This window comes from Sorex fumeus, unplaced genomic scaffold, assembly GCF_029834395.1.
Source record: "Sorex fumeus unplaced genomic scaffold, SorFum_2.1 ptg000218l, whole genome shotgun sequence".
NCBI classification, from domain to species: domain Eukaryota; kingdom Metazoa; phylum Chordata; class Mammalia; order Eulipotyphla; family Soricidae; genus Sorex; species Sorex fumeus.
The window spans coordinates 1,813,287-1,826,366 of NW_026606275.1; the positions used below are offsets into that span (position 1 = coordinate 1,813,287).

Below are 13,080 nucleotides of genomic sequence, written 5' to 3' on the forward strand. Positions count from 1 at the left end.
TGTCTCTGTGTGAGAGTTGGTGTGATTGAGTGCTTGTATGTGTGTATATGAGATTGTGTGTGTGTGTGTGTGTGTGTACAGCAATGAGCATGCTTTGTTCTTGTGTGTGTGATTCTCCCGTTTCCCCTTGAAGAGGCATCTGAGGAAAGGTCGGCCGTGTCATGCCGAGAGGGCCGGGGATCCGGTGGGCAGGGGGCCTGGGTGTGGCCCCAGACAAACAAAGGGACCCTTCAGGATCAAGGCGGGGGTGGGGGGGTCTCTGGGTTCTCCTCATACCACAATCGACCAGGGCCCAGTGGGGCGGGCGTGAGGGACAGCAGGTACAGAGCTGGCCCTGAGCGTGGTGGCCAGGGTCGGCCCATGAGTGTCAGAGGAAGCGAGTGGTCCTGGGGGCTTCCACAGCCCCCAAGAGAGGGAGGAAGAAGAGGAGGAGAAGGAGGAGGAGGAAGAAAAGGAGGAAGAGGAAGAGAAGGAGGAAGAGGAGGAGGAGGAAGAGGAGGAGGAGGAGGAAGGACCCTCTGGCAGCCAGGAGGAACTCTGGCTTCTGTGGGAGTGACCACAGTGCCCAGGCCCCGACGCTGGGGTGTGCTGGAAAGTTCCTCCTAGCTGTGGGGGAGACACGTCGCTGTGGCAGCCCGTTACTGTGGGCAGAGGGCGCTGAGCTGCCCCCTCAGCTGTCATCGGGGAGGAGCGCTCCTGGGGACCGCGCCCGCCCCACGCACTTCACAGAGCACTGCCAACTCTGGCCACGTCGGTGCCGCCCCCATGCCGGCCACGGGCACCTGTGGAATTCAGCGCCTCCCCCTCTGCCTCCTCCTCAGCCCGGGGGAGAGCCAGTGGCTGGCAGCAGCCTCCGCAGAGTAAACACTGGGGCGGTGGCAGCGATGCTGGGAGCGGGGGAGGGGCCCAGCACCGCAGAACCATAGCCAGCCTTGCGGGACAGGTGAAGCCCCTCGTCCCTCGGGTCCCCCCCAGGGCCTCAGAGTGAACCTTCCAGGGGCTGCCAACGCACGTCGCCTTCCGCAGAACTCCTGGTTCCTCCATGTTCAACCCGGGACTCGGGGGCCGGAGAGATGGCTCAGTGGGTGGCGCCCCCACACCGCGTGGCCCTGGGCAGTAAGCAGGGGTGGCCCCTGGGAACCGCCAGGTGTGGCCCCCAAAGCCAAGGCAGGTTTAGATCTGCAGAAGCAAGTAGTGTATATTGAAAAGACAGGGTTGGGGGTGGGGGCGCTGAGTCCGCATCCACCCATCACGTGGGCCCTGAGCACAGAGCCAGGAGTAACTCAGCACTGCCAGGGATGCCGCCTCACGGGGGCTTAGGGCTGGGGAAATCCCTCGAAGGGCTTTGTCGGAGGGAGGCGGGTTCCACTGCCAGCCCACCGGGCACGGCTCCAGGCAGCCACACGTGGCCAAAGCAGAAGGACAGTGTCCGGCCGCCCTCCCGCCCGCTGTGCCGCTGCAGCAGGTCAGTTCCTTGTCGGCGTGGCCGCCCGGGCCCCTGGCCTCCTGACCTCACACGAGCGGCCGAGGGTCTTTCTCCTTCCGGCCTACTCGGCGCGCCCGCCCGGCCCCGCGCGTGAGAGCAGAGTGCGGAGCTCCCGTGGGGGCTGCACAGTGGCTGCGTGCGTGGCTGTGAATCACGGGACCCTTCTCCCCCCGCCCGTCCGCGCGGTTCCAAACGAGGCCGTCCTGAGAGCACTGCAGAGAACCAGAGCGAGCGTCGCCCAGAATCAGCGACGGGCCAGGAGAGAGAACAGCGGGAGGGCACTGGTCGCACATACGGCTGACCCCCCTCGAGTCCCCGGCACCCCCGAGCGCCCTCAGCACCACCAGGAGTGATTTCCTGAGCACAGAGCCAGAAGTGAGCCTTGAGCACAGAGCCGGGAGTGACCCTGAGCACAGAGCCAGGAGTCAGCCCTGAGCACAGAGCCAGGAGCGAGATAGAGCCAGGAGTGAGCCCTGAGCACAGAGCCGGGAGTCGGCCCTGAGCACAGAGCCAGAAGTCATCCCTGAGCACAGAGCCGGGAGTCAGCCCGAGCACAGAGCCAGGAGTGGTTCTCCCTGAACAAAAGTGTCTGTTAATCCCCCTAAAACTCAGGGCCGGCCTTAGAATGCTGGGTCAGATGCAGGGCGAGTGAGAATGTGAGCTTCCAGCCGAAACCAAACCTCGGGCCCTGCAGGCTACAGGCTACAGGCCTGCGGGCGCAGGGCAGCACAGCCCCAGGCAAAAGGCCCTGGGGAGGGACCCGGGGGAGCGGAGGGAGCCTGGGAGGGTGAGAAGCTCCCCAGCCTGGGAACACTGTGTCCTCCACAGGGCGGGAAGGTCTCTAGGACACTAGGATGGGGCGGGGAGGGGGGGGCAGGCGGGGCCTGGGGCCTGGGCTTCGTCCCGCCCCTCCCCCGCCCCAAGGACCACAGCGACTGTGACTCTCGTCCAGGGGGTGGTGTGAAGTCACAAACCCCCAGATGTGTCCCGGGGCCCCTGGGTGCTGGGCTGTGGAGGCCAGGGCCCACCCAGACCCCCTCCCGCCCCCAGCACGGCCAGGGGTCACGCCCCAAAGGGTGAAAGAATTCCCTTTAGCACAGGGATGGAGCCTTCCCCCTCCCACGGCCTGTCCCTAGCCGGTGCTGTAGGGGGACCGTAGGGGTCCAGCCCTCTCCCCTCGTGGGTTCCCCTCACTCGGGGCTTCTTTCCTGCGGGGCTGAGGGAGGGGAGGGGCTGCCCCCACATGCCTGGGGGTCCTGGGCCTCGGCCCCCAGCGAGGGCTACTCAGAGCTGCCTGCAGGGGCCAGGCCACCAGGGCCGCCGCTGGACTCAGTCAGCTGACCACCAAGGGCCGCCCTCCCCCTGCCCTCTGGGAGCCCTGGGGGTGCCTGGGGTCTGTCCTTGACACTCCGTGGTTTGGACCCCCACTTCCCAGCTGCCCTTGGGCTGTGCCTGGCCCGGAGGGTGGTGGCCCCTGACAACCACGGAAGGCGGGTTTGGAGGAAGAATGCGCTCAGGCTGGGCCAAGGGGACCAGGCAGCCCCGGGGGCGTCCGGGAGCCACCCGGCCACACTGCCCACACTCAGACCCGGCCAGGCAGTCTCAGAAGACCAGGAGTGGGTGTGGCCGCCCTAGGGGATACTGGCCACTGGGGTTGGGGTGCCAGTAGCCTCAGGGGCGAGGCAGGGGAGGGGGGCATTAGCGTTTTTTTTTTTTTCTAAAAATGGGGGCTAACTATTGTTTCAGGACCTCGGGTCTAACCAGTGTTGAGGCCCAAAGCCCTCCCCAGGATATTCCCAGGGGCCACAGCTGGAAATTGTGCACAGGGGGACCAGGGAATGCAGCCAGGGGCCTGGCCAGGGGCACCCAGGAAGGAGTCTGGCTGGGAGACAGTGATGCCCCTCATGACCTCGACTGCTGGTTCCCTCTCTCCCTCCCTCCCTCCTTCCTGGGTGCTTCCTGCTCAGTGTCCAGACGCATGTGCGCTCTGTGGTCTGGGGACACCCCACCTCAGGGCTCAGGGCTCGGGAGACCACACAGCCTCCTGCTGGCACAGCCACGGGTCCGGGGTGGCTCAGGCCTGGGTGCAAAATCCAAGGACAAAAACAAAAAATCTGCGCCCTCGTCCCGCGGAGAAAGGGGGCCACGTTGTCACCGTGACCGAGCAGAACGTCCACCTGCCCGGCCCGAGAACACCGGCCGCTGTTCCCTCGGCCGCCTGACCCGAGCCGCGGTGCCCGCCCGGCCACCGCACCAGCCCCTGGCTCGGGTGTGGACGCCGTCCCAGCAGCCGGAGGCGAGGAACAGAGGTCACTGCCAGCAGGTGCCTGGCCGGGACAGCTCCTGACTCACACGCCCGCGGCTGGCCCAGGGGGCCTGAATCCAGCCGGGCGGGTTCGTGATGGGGGAGTGTGGGTTTCGCGGGTGTGGCGAGAGGAGAGGGGGTGTTGGATATTAACCCGAAGCGCTTTGGGCTTCGTCCGTGAATGCCCCTTTCTCTCCTCCCGGTAAGGCTGACAGTGCTCTCATGAGCATCCGAATCCCCCGAGTTTATCTTTAAGCTTCCCTTTGTGTTTCGCAGCTCATTGTCACAGCTCCCCAAGTCACTCTTGGTTACTCATAAGCCAGAGCTTTCTGGTAATCCTGCCTTTCGTATTTGAAGTGGATTACTCACTTTTCTCGAGTTGGCCATGTTGGCTGCGTGCAAGGCAAACGCCCTACCGCTGTGCTATTGCTCCAGCCCCCGATAGCACAGTGATAGATAGCACAGCCCGCGATAGCACAGCGGTAGGGCGTTCGCCTTACACGCGGCCAACATGGCCGACCCGAGTTCGATTCCTCCGCCCCTCTCGGAGAGCCCGGCCAGCTACCGAGAGTATTCGATATGCCAGACACAGTAACAACAAGGTCTCCAATGGAGACGTTACTGGGCCCGCTGGAGCAAATCGATGAACAACGGGAAGACCGTGACCATGACCGTGACTCGCTTTTCTATTTCACCTGTAGCCTTTTGATATTTTATTCTAGAGTTATGTTCTTTGGTTGAGCACAGAAAGACTGTTCATGCTGTGCTCCTACTATTTGGGAGGTGACTGACTCGGAAATAGGTCTAGTCCTGGGCATCGGTCAGAATTGCTAGACCCAGGCTTCAGTCGCTGTCGTCCCTCAAACCCCAGAAGGGAGGTACCGGGGTGGGCCGGGGGCGAGAGGCAGAGCTACCCCCCCCACATCAGAATGGGACAGTCCAAAAAGCACAAATGCACAGTCTTTTTTTTTTTTTTTTGCACGTTTGGGTCACACCCAGCAATGCTCAGGAGTTACTCCTGGCTCATGCACTCAGGAATTACTCCTGGCAGTGCTTGGGGGACCATCTGGGATGCCGGGGATCCAACCTGGGTCGGCCGCGTGCAAGGCAAACGCCCTACCCGCTGTACTATCACCCCAGTCCCATAATTGCACGGTCTCGATGCAAGCTGATATGACTTAAAAGACAGGATCCCCCTGGGGAAGGACGAGCTGAACTGGCCTGAGGACTTAGTCTGGGATTTACCGTAACAGCCTTGCTGGCTCTCAGAGCCCGGAGAACTGAGTGTTGGGAATCTTTGTTTCTCACTGTGTTTACCCAAACAACTGCAAGTGTTGATAAGAAGTAGAATTAACTGCTTGGCTTAACTGTTTGGTATATACGACTGGAGGGAAAGAGAAAAGCAATATAGATGGCCCTGGGAGAGAGAGGTCTCCTGAGTTTATCTCCCCGCTGGGAATTGCCTCTGCTGGAATGTTTCCCCTCTGTAAATCACAAGGACACGCAGTCCGACACCTCTGACCTCCTCAGATGTCCTGTAAGTACGCTGCATGAAAACAGGCTGTTTCCACCATCAGGCTGGGTCCTGCCTCTCCGTCTCTGCTGGGGAGACCCGGGGAGGCCAGGGGGCGGCTCTCGGCCACTGAGGACCTCACACACCTTATTCTGGGGACTCACAGGTGGGCAGCAGCTGGAGCCCGGTCTGGCTCTGGGCCCGGTGTGGTGTGCCGGAGTAGGGGGACAGACAGACGGACGCGGGGATGTGGGGACACCCCTCTGAGCCAGGCGCTTTCCCGGTGGAAACAATAGTTCGCAATGAACTGACTGTGACAAGGGGAAACGGACAGTCCCAGCAGCAGGTCGCGATGAAGGACTCAGGGCTGGGCCCCAGTGAGGAGCTGGTCCCGGGAGGGTGCAGGAAAGTCGGCGAGGCCCCCAGCAGAGAAGGGCTGGGCCAGGCCCCCTGCGCCAGGGGGGCCGGGGGACCGGCCCAGTGGTCCCACGTGTTCAGGAATGAATTTGGACCAACGCTCTCAGGTAGCGAAGTCCCTACGGTGAGCGAAGTCCCGTTCCAGCGGCTCTGAGTCCCAGAACTGCTGGGAAACCCCCCTACACACACACACACACACACACACACACACACACACACACCCCAAACAATTCCCACACGAGTCCGGGGAATAAAGACCAGCAAATGGAATATTCGAGAACAGAATGCGCCGGCCGGTGACCTTAAAGGATGAGAAGCTTTTTTTTTTTTCCAAGCGAGCAGTCAATTCAAAGCACAGTACGTGCAAAGCCCCGGGAGACTTTCGTGAGCCCGGCACCGAGCATATAAAGCAGGTGTGCAAATCAAACATTTACCGAAGGTGAGAACTTTTATTGTGGAACAAAATTCTAAAGTGCTCCGTGACCTGGAACCGGGTGGTGAGCTGCAGCGTGTCTCGCAGGCTGAGCGTTTCTGCTCTGCCCGCACCATCTCGGGTGCTGGCGGGAGGGACGGGGGGTCCCGCGACTGCCGGGAGGGGGAGGACCTGGGGGAGGGGAGGACATGGTGCCCAGTCTCCCGCCTGGTGGCCCTGGGGCTCGTGTGGGCTCAGGCAGGCTGCCGCGAGGGAAGGCAGCTGGACACCATCCATCGGCCCGGTGTGACCCCCAACCTGGCACTTGCCTTTCTTCTCTTTGGCCACCCCTGGCCGTGCTTGGGACTCACACCAGGCTCTGCCCCCAGGGAGCAGTGCTGGGGGGCTTGGTGGACATCGGTGGATCTGGGCCCGCTGCGCCCTCCCTGGGCCCCTGGAGGGGTTCCTGGCTCTCGGCTCAGCTTGGGGGTCTCAGACCCGCGCAGCCTCTGCTTTGGAGTGTCTGCCGCACCGGGAGCGGCTGCACTGGGTGTGACCAGGCAAGGGCCAGGGCCGAGGGGCAGACCTTGGGCACCGCAGGGGTGGGACCTCGGCCACGCCAGGGCCAGGGCCAGGGCCAGGACCAAGACCTGGGCCACCTCGGGGGCTAGACCACGGCCACGTTAAGGGCCAGGACAGCAGCGCCAGCACGTGGGCCACTAGGGGACAGGGCCGGGGCCATCTCGGGGGGCCAGACCACGGCCAGGTAAGGGCCAGCACCAGGGGCAGGACCTGGGCCACCCGGGGGACCAGACCGAGGGCACGGGAGGGCAGGACAGCACCTGGGCCGCTAGGGGACAGGGCTGCGGCCACCTGGGGGCCAGACGGGGCCGGCGCGCGCTGACCACGTCCACCAGGGCCAGGACGCGCCGGCGCCCGGGCCCGGCGGCGGGGGCGGGGCGGGGGCGGGGCCGGCGGCGGGGGCGGGGCCGGCGGGGGCGGGGCCTGGGCGGGACTTGCCCGCCGCTTCCGGGCCGCTCAGGGGGCGGGCCCCTCTCCGCCCGCCCCGCCCCTTCCGGCGGCGCGGCCCCGCCCCTCCCTCCCGGCGCTCTCGCGAGGCGGGTGACGTCGTCCGCGCGCGCCGCGGCGTGACGTCAGGCGCGCGCCGCCACGCGCCGCGCCATGGAGCTGCTGGCGGGCTGCTACGAGCAGGTGCTGTTCGGCTTCCGGGCGCGGCCGGGCGCGGGGCGCGGGTGGGCGGCGGCCGCGGGCTTCACGCACCACGCGCACGGCGCCTGCGTCACGGCCGTGGCGGCGGGCGGCCGCTTCGTGGTCACGGGCAGCAAGGACGAGGCCATCCACGTCTACGACCTGCGGCGGCGGCGGGACCACGGCGCGCTGCTGCACCACCGCGGTAGGGGCGGGGGCGCCGGGGGGGCGGGGCGGGGGCGGCCCCGGGAGCGGCTGCTCGCGCGCGTGGGGGCGGGGCTGGGACCCCCGACCCCCCGCGCCGGCCGCCTTCCTGCCCGCGGGGCCCCAAGGGTCGCCCAGCCCGCGGGGCGGGCGCGCTCAGGGCCTCGCTTCGCCTGGTGCCAGCCGGGGGGTGCAGGCGGGAGGGCGGACCCCTCGGACCCCCCGGACCCCCGGACCCCCGGCGCTCCCGGAGCGTAGGGTCACGTCGCTGGGGCGAGCGCAGCCCCCGGAGGAGACGGGCTCCTTGCCAAGGGGGGAGTGAGGCTCTTGCCCCCGCCCAGCCGGGTCGGCCCCTGGCACGGGCCATCCCCAAGTGCCACCCGAGCGAGCCCCGGGCCCGCCCGCCGTGTAACCAGAGCAAACGCTGCCCCGGCCGGGGTGGCACAGAGGCGGGTCCCGGGCACTGACCGCGACTGTCCCGTCCCCCCCCTGCTTCCCGCAGGCTCCATCACCTGCCTGAGGTTCCACGGCCACAGGCACCTGCTGAGCGGCGCCGAGGACGGGCTCATCTGCGTGTGGGACGCCCGGAGGTGGGAGTGCCTCAAGACCCTGCGCGCCCACCGGTGAGTGCCGCCCGCCCCACGCCCCCCTGCACCCGGCTCCCGCGCTCAGCGCCCTGTCCTCTCCCTGCAGGGGACACGTGACCGGCCTGTCCATCCACCCGTCGGGCAAGCTGGCCCTGTCCGTGGGAACCGACAAGACTTTGAGGTGAGCCTGGGACCGCCGCTCGGACATCCCTGCGGGGCCCAGGGGGACCCGCCCCAGCTCAGGCGGGCCCCGTTGCCGGTGTGAGCAGATGCTCGTACAGGTACCCGCGGCTGTGGCTTTCTCCAGGCCCAACCCGGAACTCGCTCCTGGCAGGGCTGGGCTGTCCGGGGAGCCAGGCAGGCTGCAGACAGCGCCGGGTCACTGTGAGGACACCCGGGGCCGGTGTTGTTTGAGTGGGTCTCATTGGCTCTGCCCCACGGTGGATCTCAGTTGGCACCGCATCAGTCAGGACCCGAGGCAGTGAGCTCCCCATCCGTGAGCTTCCTGTGTGAGAGCGTCGGCCCCGCCTCACTGAGCTTCCTGTCTTGCAGGACATGGAACCTTGTAGAAGGAAGGTCTGCGTTCGTGAAGAACATCAAGCAGAGTGAGTGTCTGCGTGGGACTGCTCCCCGCACAGTGCTCGGTGCTGCAGCGCATCTGCCCTCGTCCCGGGTGCTCAGCCTGGCTTCTTGGCCCATCGCCTTGGGGTTCGGATTTCAATTTTTTGTACCGCCCAGAGGCTGCCCTGGCAGTGCTCAGAGACCCCCTGCAGATGCTGGGATCGAACCCCACCCTCCCTGTGCCGACACTAAGCCTGGTTACTACCCGGCCCCGGCCTGCATGGTTGTATGTTTTGTTTTGCTCAGGGGCCACACGGGTGGTGCTTCGGGGTTATCCTGGCTCTGCACCCAGGGCTCACTCCTGGTGGTGCTTGGGAGACCCTCTGGGATGCCGGGGATGAAACCCGGGTCAGCCCTGTGCAAGGCAGACGCCCTCCCCGCTGTGCTGTTGCTCCAGCCCCCTTCGGGATTTTTCAAAGCCATTTGACAATTGAACATGCAAAGTTGGTGTGTTTTACCACGATGGTAATTTACCACAGCTCTTGATTGCTTCAGTGTTAATCTTCTCCGTGGGTTTTCCTTTTGGGGGAGGGGGTGTTGGTGTTCGCCGCTGCTGACGGGATGCAGGGATCTGAGCCCCGAGGGCCGCTTGGCCCTTTGCACCAGCCCCCAGCCCTGATCTTGTTAGAGCCGTCGTTTTCTCCGTGAGCTGAAACAGCCTTTGACTCGCAGACGCCCACATAGTGGAGTGGTCCCCGAGCGGGGAGAAGTACGTGGTGGTCGTGCAGAGTAGAATAGACGTCTACCAGCTGGCCACGGCCTCCATCAGCGGCGCCATCAACTGCGGGAGGCGCGTGTCTGCACTCGCCTTCCTGTCGGTGAGCGGGCAGGGCCCCGGGCCCCTTCCCCGCCCCCACCCGCCTCCGCCTGCCCCCGTTTCTCTCTGCCTCACACTTTCTCATTCCCAGGAGTCTGTGCTCGCTGTGGCCGGCGACGAGGAGATCGTGAGGGTGTTCGACTGTGACTCGCAGCAGTGCCTGTGCGAGTGGAGAGCCCATGAGAACAGGTGCCCGGGGGTCTCGGCTGGGGGGGCGGCGCTCGGGAGCCCGGCTTCCGGCTGCAGCTGTCGCATGTGTTGGGGCCCGTTGGCAGAGCTGCGAGGGAGCGCCAGGCCCATGGGGACGCCCCCGCCCCCTGAGCGTGCCCAGGGCTCCTGGCCTCTGCTCGGGGACGGTCCGCCCACTGCCCTCTCCGCCCCTGCTCTCGGAACATTCCAGCTCGGGGGAGCTGAAAATTCCATCCCCACCGTCGGGGCGGCAGGGGCCCGGGGTGGGGTCGCCCCTGGAGTCCCAGTGTGGACTTTCTGTTCCCGGAGCCGAGGGCCTGTCGGTGGTGGCCAGACTCGCCTGCTCTTCCTCGCGGCCTTTGGCACGTCCTGCTGGGGCGATTGGGCCTCCCGAGCCCCACCGCATGTGCGGGGCCAGCACGCCTGGGGCGCTCCTCCCGCTGTTGCTGGGGGAGCACTGGGACAGGAGCAGGCCCCTGACAGACGGACGCCCGCGGACAGACCTGTCCAGTGTGACAGGAGGCCGTGTCACTACAGTACAGCCGAATGACCCTCGATTGATGGGTGGGCAGGGCCGTGTGCACAGAGGCCTCGAGGAAGCGCGGTCTTCTAGCCTGGTATTTTCCATCCAGGGTGAAGGACATGTGCAGTCTGGAGGTCCTGGGGCAGCGGGTCCTGGTCACGGCGTCCAGCGACGGCTTCATCAAAGCGTGGCAGTTCAGTCAGGACATGGTGAGTGTGTCCCCGGCATGGATGAGGCTCAGCGGGTGCCCCTGCACTTGGGGGACTGTTGAGGGGAGAGGGTGGGCGACGTGGCCTCATGGGTACCCCCAGCGAGTCGGGCTTCTGAAGGCGGGCGCCCGGGCAGGGCCGTGCTCTCGGGTACTTACAGCCTTGCCGGCACGCAGGCGCCCGGGCCCACCCCCCTCTTGGGACGGCCACTCCGCGCTCGTGCTGACCCTCACTTCTGTGTCCTGTGACGCTCGGGGCCGGCGAGGTGGCCGAGGCTGAGCTGTGCCCTGCTCGGTCCTTGAGCACCCGCACAAGCCGTGGCCCGGACCCCTGCACGTAGAGCTGTGCCTGTGTCGCCAAGGGGGTTCCTGGGGCCTCGTGGGGTCTCCTCGCGGTCTGTGAGGGGGCCTGAGCCTTCACTGCACCCCGCTTCAGGAGGGTTTTGTTGGGGGCCCACACCAGTGTACCGGGATACCCTGGAGATGCTGGGCCCGGCTGGCCCATGGGCGCCCTCTGCGGTGTGTCCGGCGCCCATGAGAGTCCGCACCGGGGAGAGGAGCCCGGAAGGCCCCCGAGTCAGGCCGGTCGGGTGGGGGCTGCGAGTCTCGCTGGGGTTCCTTGAGCCGAGGGCTGGCTCTGGGGGTGTGACTGGGGCTGTACGTGCTTCTCAGAAGGTGCCCCCCGCCCTCCTCTGCGAGGCGAACACCAGCGCCCGGCTGACGTGCGTCGCGGTGTGGCTGGACAGCGCCGTGGCCAACGGAGCGGACCGGCCTCCCGGCGCGGAGCCCTCCCCAGGTACGTGCGCTGGTCGGCCGTCCTGCGGCGGGGCCCCTGCCACCTGGTCTGCTGGCATCCGCGCCACACTGACTACCTGTGTCTCGATCGTAGTGAGTCAGGAGCACCCTGCAGCCTGTGAGGAGGAGGAGGAGGAGGAGGAGGAGGAGGAGGAGGAGGAACAGAGCTCCCAGCCCAGCACAAAGAAACGGGGCCGTGAGGCAGTGCGTAGGGCCGGGCTGGGGTCGGCCAAGCGGAGGAAACCCATGGAGGAGGTGGAGAAGAGCAACGGCCGGCCAGGGGCAGGGAAGGGCGGCCCGGAGTCGGCCCAGCAGGACGCGACAGAGACCCCAGAGAAAAGGACCCAGAAGCTGGCGAGTGGAGACGCAGGCCTGGGGCCGGCCCGGAGGAAGCGGGTGAAGAAGCTGAAGAAGAGGGACCGTGGGGCAGCGCCAGGCAGCGGCCCGGGCCCAGCCAGGAGGACCAAGCTGGGGGTGTGAGTGGACGGGGACCTGACCGGGCCCTTCCCAGCGCCTGGGTTGGTTTTCCCTAAAGAAGTGCTGGCGGTGTCCGTCTTTTGGAGGGAATGAATGAACAACCACTGTGGGGTTCTTTTTTTGCTTTTTAAAGGGATCAAAACTCTTTTCTGGGAGCCGAGCAATAGTATAGTGGGTAAGATACTCACCAGTCCCTGGTGCAGTCCTGGCACCACAGAGGGTCCCCAGAGCCCGCCGGGAGCGACCCCTGAGCGCGTCAGGGGCAGCCAACAGCAGACCTGGGAACCTCCGTTCTGTGGACAGCGTTGCTGAGTGCCTGGTGGGACATTGTAGATGTGCAGTAGGAGAGACCGCACCACACGTGCCTCCCCCGAACCCTCACCCAGGGGCCGAGGGCATTTGTGCCACGAGCCCCCAAACAGGCGAGGTCGTGAGCTCCTTCAACTGATGAAAAATGCTTTTGTATTCTCATAAATGGCAGCAAAAACAACTTTGTCTTTAAATGAATTTAGTGGTTTTAAGGTCTTACCCCTGAAGTTAAAATAGGTCTGGAAAGATTTTTTGTATCTGAGAAAATTTTGGAAATGACATAAAATATATATTTATGAAGCATATGCCTGTGTCCAGAGTGTTAGGGGCTTTTTAGCTTTGAACCATATATGGCGATGTTCGGGGTTACTCCCAGCTGGGTGCTCCGGTCATGTGGTGCCAGCCCTGGGCTCTCACATGCTGGTGCTGTTCTGATCCGTGGGCAGGGCCGGGATCGATGGACCCTGGGCCCCCTTGGGAAAAGCACGCCCTCCTCAGGGCTGGAGCATTAGCACAGTGGGGAGGGTGTTTGCCTTGCACATGGCCGACCCGGGTTTGATGCCCAGCGTCCCATGAGGTCCCCCGACCACCGCCAGGGGTAGTTCCTGCATGCAGAGAGTAATCCCTGAGCATTGCCAGGTGTGACCCAAAAAGCAAAAAAAAAAAAACCAAAAACACACCCTCCCCTTCTCTTTTCACCTTGAAACAGTTACCGGCCAGAGCCAACCCGACCTGTCTTCAGCAGAATGACTGGTGACTAGTAGAAGGTGCCTTATTTCTACAGTGACTGAGAACTAGTGCGGCATCAAATGCTTGCTAGTGACCGGGAGGGTTTCGGGCAGTGCCACGGCGGGCAAGACCTGGGGGCGACACAGGTCAGGCCCCGCAGATTGGACTCTGCACTGCTCCGGGGCCCGTGGGCTCCGATGGGCTCTGCTGTGACGTTCCAGGTGACGGTCCACGTGTCGGAAATCCGCTTTCCCGCTGTGCCCTGGTGCCCGCCTGCCG

At 65.0% G+C, this 13,080-nt stretch overlaps 1 protein-coding gene across 1 annotated transcript; it reads left to right on the plus strand.

Annotated features, from left to right (window-relative positions):
• Nucleotides 1–7,297: 7,297 nt before the first annotated feature.
• On the plus strand, nt 7,298–12,377 carry PAK1IP1 (PAK1 interacting protein 1). Its single transcript, XM_056108519.1, has 9 exons — nt 7,298–7,547; nt 8,049–8,169; nt 8,240–8,314; nt 8,686–8,738; nt 9,427–9,572; nt 9,663–9,760; nt 10,393–10,492; nt 11,164–11,287; nt 11,381–12,377. The coding sequence occupies exons 1-9, from the start codon at nt 7,316–7,318 to the stop codon at nt 11,764–11,766; spliced, it is 1,335 nt and encodes a 444-aa protein (XP_055964494.1). The 5' UTR covers nt 7,298–7,315; the 3' UTR covers nt 11,767–12,377.
• Nucleotides 12,378–13,080: the final 703 nt, after the last annotated feature.

Excerpts from the sequence above, each read along its gene's own strand:
- PAK1IP1 (XM_056108519.1), top strand. The coding sequence starts at position 7,316 with ATGGAGCTGCTGGCGGGCTGCTACGAGCAGGTGCTGTTCGGCTTCCGG. Across the intron at positions 8,315-8,685 it reads GGAACCGACAAGACTTTGAG|GACATGGAACCTTGTAGAAG; the intron begins GTGAGCCTGGGA and ends CCTGTCTTGCAG. Across the intron at positions 9,573-9,662 it reads CTGCACTCGCCTTCCTGTCG|GAGTCTGTGCTCGCTGTGGC; the intron begins GTGAGCGGGCAG and ends TCTCATTCCCAG.